The following is a 12,357-nucleotide window of genomic DNA, read 5'->3' as shown; positions in this document are numbered from 1 at the left end:
TCTGTTTTGTATAAACGATCATATTAACAGACAGTGTGCTTTCTTAACAACCAAGACAGTGAAAGATGGTCCAATTTATTCAGCGATAAAATCACGTCTAAGCTACATTGCATTGACGTCAGAGGCTATTATACTATCAAATGATGCGGTTTCCTTTTCTTACCCCTACACGGCATTATCGCCCAGACAAGGGTGTAAAAGGCACAGCCCCTGAAGTGGCGAAGAAGGTTCAAAAAAAAGAAGATCGCCCAGACAGCAAATCAGTCGCTTCTACAGTGATTTAACGTTTACAGATGTCCACTTACATTACGTAGTATGACAACTGACAACCCTAAAACGGTGTTATCACATGATATTTTAAACAACTCTGAAGTTAAAACTTTGTAGCTTAGATATTCACGCCCAACAAAGTTTTGCTCTCAGATGCCCACATCTTTACAATTGGAAGTTTTTGGTGTAACCAATCCTTGATCTCCTTTACACTTTCGCTTCATCCAAAGCCAATCTCAACTCTGCGAAGGTTTTCTGCAAGTTCTTTTCTCTATCGACTTGGACTTGATAATCCCTTTCCATAATCTACAAAGACAAACATTGTTATCTGCAGTCGCTGGATGATGCGATAGGAGCGCTGTATTAGAGAAGATGTTTCCAAGGTGCAAATCATTTTACACATATCAGTAAAAGCTCAAGCACGCATTGCTTTTACGATGGTGTTTAGAAATAATAAACTACATTATAACTAGAAGCACTGCCATACCGTTCAAAGCCCACGTTAAGAAGCGCTGCATCTTTATAATAATTGCAGTCAGGGGCGCCGAAATCCCCCATGCCCTCAATTTTTCTGTAGATGGGGGGCAATGGTGCCCTTGTGAGGTCATGTAAGCTACTGCACATTTTGCAATATAGCAATTTCTGCTATTCGCTTTTAGCCTAATTATAATCTTTCTTTGTTGCCTCAAAATAATATTCACGACACAAAATTCTGTATCACTGTAGGTCACATCATTATAACATAGCATGATGCCCTTCCGTGCCATTGTTCTTTGAATAACGGACACTTGTATCATTACTCGATAATAAGCTGATAGATGAACATTATCGCTATATCTTATCCTAAAACTTAAAAAATTGGCCTTTCAGCCACAAAAGTGCCCTTTTTTCATAATCCTGCCCCCCTCCAGTCAAAAATCGTTCCGGCGCCCCTAATTGCAGTGAAGATGCAGACAGGTAGCGTCTCTCGACATCCAGCCGATCTAGAATAGCACGAGGCCAACCGAGCACTTTTTCATCACGTGCTTCTGCCTTAAATACAAAGCTTTTGCAGATTGTACGTGACGCATACCTCAAGCCGCTTCGGGATGGCGCCTTGTTCCGAACGAAGCAGCTCCTGGAAAGTGCTCAGCTCCACAACCGACGAGTCGAGTTTTTCATAAATTTCATTTAACTGCTTAACCATGCTCATGCTCCTTGTCTGGTAACCGTTCGTCAGTATCTAGAACGTGATCAATGAAACGAAACTTAGACATTAGACAACTTTAAAGGGCTGCCGGTATGTTTTACGGCGCTTTTTCTTGTTCGGCTCCTCCCGAATACTTGTTATTAATACATATATCCGGCAATGCAACATAGCGCTTCTGATGGTCCCAATAACGTCATAGGATATGTCCTGAGTGCAAAATTACACCCGATAAGATACTTTTAAAAGCACAGTAAACACTCGGTCCACGGCATAAAGGTCTTCGGTCACAGTTCCGCTGTTTCGGACAGTAGCCTAGCCTATGGAAGAAACTTTATGTTTTTTTTTTCATATACTTCAGCAATCAACTTTTTAAGAAAAAATCTCACACAAGTGACGAGACCGATCTCCACACCTTCAATTTCTTTTCTGTCTTTGCCGCTTTCCTCGCTTCCTTGGTCATGTGTCCTCTGTTGACTTCCAACTGCTTTTCGAGCGATTCGATCCTGTCCTTCTTGCTAGCTCTGTTGGCTCTAGTGTACCGATTCTCACTCGGGATAAAGAGAACCTTTGAAAATAGGTAGTAAAAAATTAAGAAGTTCACAAGTCAGTACATCAAATATCAATTCAATCTTGCAATAAGGGAAACTAGTTTGGTTATTGGCTTTTTTATTGAAATCTTTGGTGCATTTCAGCCACAGAGATAAACGATTATGAAAAATAATCCGAGACAAAACAATGAAGCACTGAAAGATTATTTCCTGCTTCAGAATACGTTACTCTGGCGGAATAGCCCGATTTGGTGAGTTACCTTTTCGGTGAGAGCCTTTTTCGGAGAGTTCCCTATTCGGTGATTTTTTGAATTTTTTTTTTTAATTTCGGGTACCGTAGCCTAATTATCATTGCCGTTTCAGGGGTAGGGGTTAGGGTCTTATTTCAACGTTTAGAGACGTTAAAACGATGTAAAAGCGGCAATGATAATTAGGCTACGGTACCCGATAATTTTCAAAAAAAAATTCAAAAAATCACCGAATAGGGAACTCTCCGAAAAAGGCTCTCATCGAATAGTAGCAGACCCTTACTCTGGGCAGAGATATCGTTGTTCCTCCCCTTTCAAAGAGAGGCAAGAGATCCGATCTTCCCAAAAGGGATCAAATATTTTTGATCCATTTAAAATATTCATTGCATAAGGAAGGTTTTCCTACCTGGCTGTAACAATCTCTCCACACTTTTCCATAGACATCCATAGTGATGTTACCGTGCTGCATGGCTTTCTTCACAACCTCTACCTCTTCTTGGAGTAACTTTTCAGCATCCTCCAACTCCTCTGGAGAAACTTCGTGGTAAGGAAATTTGCTCAAATACTGGACGTGAGATGCCACGTTGGCGGCTTCTGGAAAATAAAACAATCTCCTTTTTGAAAATCTGAGCTAAGAGTTTTAGATCAAGGCATTGCGAAACTACATCCCCTTGGGGCTTATCTGCCACAGTAGAAGGGTTACGCCCTTTATGGTTTACAAAATATTGTGCTTTGCATAGGTTACATAAAAGCAGTGAAGTTACGTGAAGGTTTTGCGTCGAAAAAAAAAAGCTTGTAGAAAGGCAATCAAACTGATAAATTGGGAATTAAACCTTCTAATGTGGCCGGGAAAGCGGAGCTTAGCGTCCCGTAATTTTACGCCCATGAATGTCATTGAACATCGCAATCTTCATTTAACCACGGTCATAACGTACATAGCATGTGCAGACAAAAAAAAAAGAATATGATGTCAGCATTCAAAACTCTACGGATGTGGACCGCGGTCCAACAGTTGAACGGCTCTGCGTCACACCATGCCACAATCATAACTCAAATTTGCAGCAGTACTAAGGTATCTGATGTTGCTTGTCACAATGCAAAACATAGTTGACAAGAGCATATTGATGAGAAAAAAAAACTTACTTTTTCCTTTTCCAGGAATTTGGTTGCTGGCGGCATTGTTCAAAGCATCGTGTCTGCAAAGTCATATCTCAAATTGAATTCACCAAAGTATATATTGTGGTTAGAAAAAAGCGTTGAGTGTTAAGCACGATACAGCCAGTTGTTGCATCAATGAAAGTAAAAAGCGAAATTACTTTAGCATTGTGATCATTTCTTGCTTGATGGCTTCCTCGGCCTTTTGTAAATCGTCGAGCTGGGCGTTGGAAGACCCGCGGAGTACGGACTCGTTTATAAGAGTCGGCCTTGGAAGACCGGCCCTCACGGCAGTGTGTCTTCGGAGTAGCCTCTCTTCTTCACCAGCAGCTAAATCCTCCTAAAAAAATAAACCATAAAAAGATGAAAGAAAACACCGTAAGTATGTTTGGATGTTCATTTTTTATGATTACTGCAAGGTGGTGTCGTGCTCACCAGGTAGGTAGTTACCATCTAGTTTCTTGAAGAAGTCAATTGTGTTTGAAAAAGCATCAACATAAACGTAGATCATAGCTTACAGCCTTGTATTGGCGGGATTCTCAACCGGGGATGAATTTAACCCCTGTGGGTCAATTTCATCAAGCAAAGGGATAAATATGTTGAAGCCGAATAGACAGCATAAAAAATGCCTAAAGTTTGAACCAAAAATAGCATGTAAGGTAAATATATACCGTTGATTCTTTGACAAAGGGAGAACGAGAGTAAAGAAATGGAGAATCTGCGGCTGACACACTCATGAACTATTATGACCATTTAGTTTCAACAAAAATAAAAAGTCATTAAAAAGCTACTTTTCTGCGCTGTTCAACATCGGCAGCATCTTCCACCATGTGATCGGTCTTTTTATCGTAATCTTCCTCCTTGTTTGAATCTTCATCTTCCGGGAGGACAATCTCAAAGTCATTGGATGGAGCAGGAAGATTTGCCAGACTTGCTTTCAGGTGATATTTTTCCTCCTGAAAAAGGCACAACATCCAGAAATGTATCACAGGAGAGTCTTGGTGAAACAAATACATCACAAGACTTCAAAGTAAGAATAGTTTTTATTCAAATGGAAAATACTTTTAAATTTGTGTAGATTTTATGAGAGGAAGAACATATTTATAAATACAGTAACACAAAATATTCTAACATCTCATTTTGAACTTATTCAAGTCAAGTTTAATTTGAATAAGAACTGACTGTGTTAAGTTTTAAAGCTAAATGGCTTTTGTATAAATTAAAGGATTATTGGAGATTGAAACGGAATTTCCTTTTATTTATGAGGATTAATATATTTTTAGTTTGTTACTTGATGAATCGAAAAAAGTTGTCTACCCGTCCTTGGAAAGATAATGCATTCTCAATTTTTTGGATTCAAGCAAAGTTGGTGCTTTTTAAGACAAACTTAAGGCTTCGTGGGACTGCACACAGTACTGATGCCAATTACTCTATTGTGCTGCTTTCGAGAGATAGAAGAAAAGCAGCATTAATTTTTTCACAAAAAAAAGACAATGTCATCACAGGAGTACCTTGGAGTTCAGAGGAGTCATCTCTTCCACGTTGATGTTGAGTTTATCTCGGATCGGTGTGTATCCTGGAGTGGCTGAAGATCCAGGAGTTGCCATCCCTGGAGTCATTCCACCTCCTTCTGATGGTGTCCTGGAGGATGATAGTTAAACAAAAATTATTGCATCAACAATTCAACATCACATTCCACCAGAGAAAAAACGACTTTAATTGTATTTGAGTCTAGAATCATGCCCGGTGGTTTATTTAGAATTAAAATGAAGTGGATGAAAAGGCAAGAAAGGCCAATCGTCGTTGTCAGGACATAAGGTAATGACCTCAGTGGGTGTCTCCTTTCGAGCGTCAGGCAGACACCCCACTCGGCTACGTGGAACTCACACAGAAACAAACAGCATCCGACTGTGTCGAAAATAAATTTTGCAATGTACTGTACTAGAGAAAAATTTACATTTCAAGAAGTTCTACTGATTCGAACATCACAACTGAAACGTTTAAGACAGTTGATTTGACGATGATAACTGTACCTAAACGGGGTTGTGATGACAGTATTGGGTGTTTTAATGTTCTGTCTTTGTGGGGTAATCCCTGTGAAATCGGTTTCAACGGGGGCGTTGATGCCCCCTTTGAGTGGAGTGTCCACGTTGGTGAGAGCCATTACATTGAGAGCCTCGTTCATTACCGTGTCCTAGAAAATAAAAGAACAAACGTTGGAAATGCGCAGAGTTGCCAGTTTTGTTCCGGGGTCGCGGAAAATTGTTACCAGTCGCGAGTTGTGTGCCGGTTGATTTTGTTTCATTTCAAAACAAATTTCACAAAATAAATAGTTTTTAAGTAAACATTTCATTTTTTTACTTTAATTTGCAAAAAAAAGTTCTTATTCAACTTGCTACTGTTTAGTGGCAATTCTGCTGGAAACATAAAATGTATCTGGTGGCCTGCTAGGTCGCTATGATGCAAATTTAACTACATCACAAGTTTTAATTCACTACCAAATTACAATTCACAACTCTTTCCTATCCAATTAGCAAATCCATCCTGTTTACATTAACTCAACGTCTGCAGACGTTAAATCAATACGAAAAGAACAAATTTTGTATATGAGTAACTACACGATCAAAAATCAAACGTTAACTGGTCATCTAATCCACGTCAACCAATCCTGAAATAGCAAATCACAGAAGAGTGTCAATCTCGGACAGTAAATTGCAGACGTTGAAATAACGTCAAGATTGATTTGATGGATGGAATATTTTCAACTCACTGTTGTTGGCATTGGCGTACGAGGTGTTCGCATGGTGGCAGTATTCGGGGTCACACTATAATCTGACAGCAAAGAGTCAGAGGCTACATTCCCGCTCTCTTCAGCGGCCACTTTCGCGGCTTGGCCAACTTTAACGACTTCTTCCAGCTCCATGTCAGAAATCTAAATGCAAGTAAAGACTGTCTCTTAACAAAAATGTTAAAGCTGCAAACTTTGCCTAAAGTTTCAACAGCAAAACTACTTGACAGTTTGCAAGAACACATAAGGCTTCGGCAAAATAGAAATTCAGGACTATGTTCGCCCAAACCTTATTTTGAAATATCGGACAACTGCAAAATGTTTCTAATACGTCGTTTCGTTTTTGCCTTTTCATCAAGGTATCTAAGAGAAAGAATAAAGCATTGGGATAGAAGCCAAGCTCAAAATTGCAATAAACAAGAGATAAAAAAAATCAACAAATTTGAAACATTTATTAAAATCTACAAAACAAATTAAGAACTTCTATGTACTTGCGGTGCAGGAAGAACTAGCTTAGATCTTTTTTTAGCAGGTTCCAGTTGCTGGTCATTTATCAGTGAAGGGAGGTCTTTTTCCTTCAATTTTTGTTTATCCTTTATACGTGCCCTGTCTTCTTTTGTTCTAAAAAATAATGATTTACAGTTTTAAGCAAAATCAGTAACACCCAATATTGTAAAACAACAATTATTTCTAATAGCATAAAAACTTCATCCCATCATATAATTTTCCACACAGCTTAAAAAAAAAAACTTGGTGCATTTTCTTCATGGCGGTTTTAAAAATCATACGTTTTTTATATAATCTATATCATAATTCTACACACTTTTGAAATTAAAAGCAATTGAAATGTAAACTGTCAACGTTTCTTTAAAAAGCATTTATATCACATACTTAGCAAGCTCTTTGTCCAAATGATCTTGGCGAAGCCTTTTGAAGTTTGGATCCATCGGGTCATACGCTTCATCACTGACGTCATAGAAACCAAGCGCAGGTCGCTTCTCGAATGGTATCTCGGCGTTGTAATCAATCCTTCCTCTCTTTCGTCGCCTCTTTCTCACCTCGATGCCAGCTGCTTTTAATTCTCTTCGCTTTTGCAAGGAAGCCAATCGTCTGATGCAGAAAAACATGAATTTAATAATTGGGTTGAAAACCTTTTAAAATATATTTCTTCATAAACGTTTTCAATTAATCCCAAGCATCACAGACAGATTGCTGTGTAGCCAAGTTGCGATAGCCTTGGTAGGATGCTCAAAAGTGTACTGGTTTGACACCGCTCAAGAACATGCACCTCTGTGTCTTTGGCAATGACACTTAGAGGCATGCCTGAAAGTTGACACGAAAATTGGCTTCCTTATTAACCAAAATCTTTAACCACCAAGTGTACAGTGTACACTGTACACTCGAGCGTGATAAACAAACAAAAAAACAGCATTTGTTTGACAAAATCTTAAATCTTATATTTTAGAAGAATGGTTAGTTACCTGGCTTCTTCCAGTTGTTTTTCTCTAGCTTTACGTTTCGCTTTCTTTCCTTGTGTGTTGGCAAGCCGAGCTCTGGCTTCGCTGAGCATCTCATGTTCATCTTCATCCATGTCAATCGGATCAGGTCTAGCCGGTTTAGTTTCAGGGGCAGGATCAATTTCACCTGGCTTTAACTTACGTGGGTCATCAGCTCCAACCTCTTCACCATCTTCATTATGTGCCGCCTTGTCCCTGTAAACATGCAATATTCAGCTAAACCAATCAGTTGCAATATATAAGCTCTCATTCATGTCTGCACAGTGCAAACCACATACAAAACAATACAGTAGCAATAAAAAAGTAGTCACAAAAATCATGTCAAAGTTCTCCTCATTAAACTTAAACATTAAAACTATAAAAGTTGATCATGCTTACAGCATAAAGCTTAATGAGCAGAGATATATCAAGGGTTGTGGGGGGAAAAGTGTTGATTCTCAAAGCATGACACGTGTAGTAGAAGTAACGCAATATTCTCTTTTATCAATTTGATATAACAGAGAAGGAAATGTTTCAATTCTCTACAAGCAAACAAAACTGCTTAGATTTACCTTCAAAAGACTTTTGTATTTTGTATATTATAAATATATTGAAAATAATCAACCAATCTTGGTGATGCAAAACAAAACAAATGTGTCAATGACAATAAAACAAATGCAATACAAAAGAGATAAAAAGATATTTTACATACAGCAAGTACTCGTAATGTTCCAAGCATTGAGCAGCAGTTCGTCCCACTATCGGCGCAATAGTACGCCATTGAGTTGGCATAAGCTTTGCAAGATGAAGCAGCTTTTCCTCTTCTTCACGAGACCACTCTGTCTTCTTGATGCTAGGATCAAGCCACTCATACCAACGAGCCTGTTAGTTTATCATGGAATGTAGTCAGTAAAATTATTACAAAAACATTTTTTTATGAAAGTCTAGTTTTTTTTACTATAAGCAAAACCTGTTATAAACTGATATAAAAGAAGTAGTTTTCTTTTGTAAACCCAAGGTCAAGGTATGCAAAAAAGTGAAGTTTATGTACCTTGCACTGTTTTGCAGACTTCCTGTGCAGAAGAGATGCAATCCTTGACCACTGGTTAAGCCCATATTTCATCACAGCAGCTTTGAGGATTTCATCCTACATGATAAAATAAGTGTTCAGTTTAATTGCTAAATATGAACATGCAAATATTTCTAATAGAATTTAATTTAAAATTAGTCAGAATTTATTTAATCAGGATTTATTGGGAATTGGATAAAGCATAGCTTATAATGACAGTAAAAAAACTGCTGCAAACAATCTTAACATCTGGAAAAAAATTAAAATAAATACAACATGTGACAAAGGAAAGGAGTGTAACTATTGACTTAAATATATGGCTGTGGTTATATTTACACTATAGTGTAATAATAGCCTCAACGGTGTTGCCAGACAAGGAATTCTGCCCTAATTTGAGAAAATTTTAAAGCTGTTGAAAACAAAAACTTGTATTTTGGAAATTTTTTTAGTCCGGGGCAAAGATCAAAACCCTAATCTTATCCCTAACTCTAACCCTTACCTTAACCCTTCCTAACTTTAATCCTAACTATGGCAACACCTGATTGTAACCATGGCATTAAGTGTGGAAAAATAGCCACTTCCAAAATATATCCTTGAAAACATAAAGTTCACAACATTTTGTCATAAATTACACAGATAAGAACAACCTCGTGACAAATTTAAATGCAATGTTAAGACTATGTTAAAAAAGGATTCAAAATTATTTTAAATTGCATGGTCTTCAAACAAACCAATTAACGTATAATCAGTAAAATTTCATTTAACATAAGAAATCAATGCCTACTACTTGCCTCTGTGTTTCTCCAGACACCACCTTTTATTGTGATACGTGGCATATTTCTGTGTTTGTTTACTGATTAAAACTCTTAAGTCTAAAAAATATTAACTTAAAGTGTTTTTAATTACTTTAAAACAGAACACATTAGCGGATAGCCTATACAATAGGCAGTGGCTATTTGACCGGCGCCGGTCTTTGAATCTGAAACACTATTTGACCGGTCATAACGTCACTATACAGTCACTTTTTTCTTTTTCTCTTTCAAAGCAAAAGAAAGTATACAATTTCTAAATTCAACAAATTTATTCAACTCAATCCGTGGCGCATGCGATACTTCGCCGGTGCCTATTCTAAAGGGAATGAGTTCGATACTACCCGGAAGCGTTCTTTTTATTAAATTAAATTTTGACCCGAAGTGCATTTTTATAGTCAATTTTTAATTTGAGTTGCATTACATTTACATACCATTACCATTTTTTTAAAAGAAGCATTGTATATTATAACTAACTTGTTGAAAGCAAAAATGTAATGCTTCGTTTGGCAAACATGGTCACATCAATCAATCAATCATTTTATTTTTCGTCATTAACGCGTCCGGGTCTCCAGGACGAAAAACATACTAACTACAAAAATCGATATAGACCTACCAGCACATTAATGAACAGGAAAAGGTGGCAAAACCTTGAAAGGTTTAAAACGTGCCTGAATGAAAAATTAGGGTCTGCTACTATTCGGTGAGTCCAATTCAGTGAGTTCCTAACCTCTAACCCCTAACCCTAAAACGGCAATGATAATTAGGCTACGGTACCCAATAATTTAAAAAAAAAATTGAAAAAATCCCCCGTTAAGGGATCAGACTCACCGAATCGGACTCACCGAATCGGACTCACCGAATCAGACTCACCGAAACAGGCCATTCCGGAAAAATTATGTAGTAGGCCATATATCAGTAGTTAGCACGGCCACAAACGGAAAATTTCCCAGAGAAATTCTCAAATTCCAGCAAATTAAAAAAACTCTAACTTTATTACTCACATTTGAAAAGACTATAAAAAATTGGGCTGTAGGCAACTCAAATTAAAAATTGACTACAAAAATGCACTTTGGGTCAAAATTCAGTTATAAAAAAGAAAAAAAAGAACGCTTCCGGGTAGTATCGAACTCATTCCCTCTAGAATAAGAGCCGGCGAAGTATCGCACGCGCCACGGATCGAGTTGAATAAAATTGTCGAATTTAGAACTTATATATATACGCGCTTCTCGTCTTTTGCTTTGAAAGAGAAAAAAAAAAAAGTGCCTGTATAGTGACGTCATGACCGGTCAAATACCGTAGTGTTTCAGATTCAAAGATTGGTGCCGGTCAAATAGCCACTGCCTATGTAATATTGACTAAAACAACATTTTTACTAACAAATATAAATACAAAATAAAATATACAAAAATAAAATATATATAAGCAAAACAAAAATAAAATATAAGCAAATAGGCCAAGGGCACTTAAAAAAACATGAAAAAGATTTATATAGTTTAATTAACAACAACAAAATTAGAGTACCGTACATACTCTTAAAAAAATTAGAATTTTTTTATTTAAATAGCCTACGGTATCTAAGTAAGGTAATATTAATGACTCATTTACTGCTGATTTCTGGTAATATCAAACCATGCGTTTCTCGGCAGTCGAGTGTGGTACGGTATAGGTAGTTAGTGAAACACAATGCTAGCTGTTCTATTCTATAGTGAGTAGTCAGGTAGTGCTGAGCCAGAAAGATTGCTGTTTTGTGTCTTGACTAATTTACCTTTGCCTTAATACCAGTATTTTCTAACCCCAATCGAAACCTTCACCTAATCCTGAAGGTTCGAGTTAGAAAATAATGAAATAAAAGGAAAACTAAAAGCATAGACAACTTGAATGTTGTTTAGACACACATGTCTTGGCCGATTTCAATCTTTTGCATGTTTTTACATCATAGCATTTATAATCAGGGTGGAGACTTACACACACCAGCTCAAAACAGTGTATGAATGTTGAGAGACGGACAAAGTCAGCATCAATGTTTCAAGCGCATCAGAAATTTTTAAAAAAAGTAACCAAATTAAAAGGAAAAACTTGGAATAAAACTGTTACTTAATGCAATCAAAAATAAAAATATGGATACATAGGAAAAAGAAGTATGTATAGAGTTGCTGCAAAAAGAGAACTAACCTCAGTCCTCAGTCAGTAGCGTTGACAAATGGGTCCAGGGGGTAGGCCTACTTTTAAACCTTAAATAATTTTAGGGGCCTGAAACCTTTTCAAGGGACCCATGAATCTACAGAATACTCTTTGGATACTGTACGTTGTTCTCATAAACGTCTTGGGGGGCCCACGGGTCTCATTGGTACAATGGTAGGCTACTGGACTCAAAATATCCTCTCAACGGGTCCTAGCTAGAAACTAGCCAACCTAATACTTTTACGTATTGCTTGCAGTTTAGGATTAGTCTTGTAGAATTGTATTTCTTGTCCATTTTTGAAGGAAATTGCACAAGCTGTGAGAAGCAAGTAAATACGATTGCCAACCAATTTGATCCCGAGATAGAGATTCGAGTCTTTTCGAGATACTAAAAAGTGAAACAACAGCAGCCAGCGCTGATGACGCTAAATAGAGTTTCCGCAAAGTTTCGAATTTATAAAGTGAATGTCATCTGAGACACCGAGACCCAACCCTGGCACGCCGTCAGCAAGAAGCGGTTGACTTGATCACATCGAAATAAGTTAAGAATTAAAATAAAGTTCAACCAGCCTGTTTTACTTTACCTGTTGATAGCTCTTAG

At 37.4% G+C, this 12,357-nt stretch overlaps 1 protein-coding gene across 1 annotated transcript; it reads right to left on the bottom strand.

Annotated features, from left to right (window-relative positions):
* Nucleotides 1-61: 61 nt before the first annotated feature.
* Nucleotides 62-9,656, bottom strand: LOC145765530 (cell division cycle 5-like protein). Its single transcript, XM_082577364.1, has 16 exons — nucleotides 9,555-9,656; nucleotides 8,746-8,841; nucleotides 8,407-8,576; nucleotides 7,680-7,910; nucleotides 7,090-7,308; nucleotides 6,690-6,819; nucleotides 6,181-6,342; nucleotides 5,444-5,604; nucleotides 4,922-5,051; nucleotides 4,202-4,366; nucleotides 3,572-3,750; nucleotides 3,399-3,451; nucleotides 2,662-2,849; nucleotides 1,872-2,024; nucleotides 1,343-1,492; nucleotides 62-576 (listed from the first exon to the last, which is right to left on the bottom strand). The coding sequence occupies exons 1-16, from the start codon at nucleotides 9,597-9,599 to the stop codon at nucleotides 478-480; spliced, it is 2,331 nt and encodes a 776-aa protein (XP_082433490.1). The 5' UTR covers nucleotides 9,600-9,656; the 3' UTR covers nucleotides 62-477.
* Between the last annotated feature and the right edge of the window lie 2,701 nt (nucleotides 9,657-12,357).

Source organism: Aplidium turbinatum, chromosome 2 (genome assembly GCF_918807975.1).
Source record: "Aplidium turbinatum chromosome 2, kaAplTurb1.1, whole genome shotgun sequence".
Lineage (NCBI taxonomy): Eukaryota > Metazoa > Chordata > Ascidiacea > Aplousobranchia > Polyclinidae > Aplidium > Aplidium turbinatum.
This window is presented reverse-complemented; position numbering and strand designations above follow the sequence as displayed.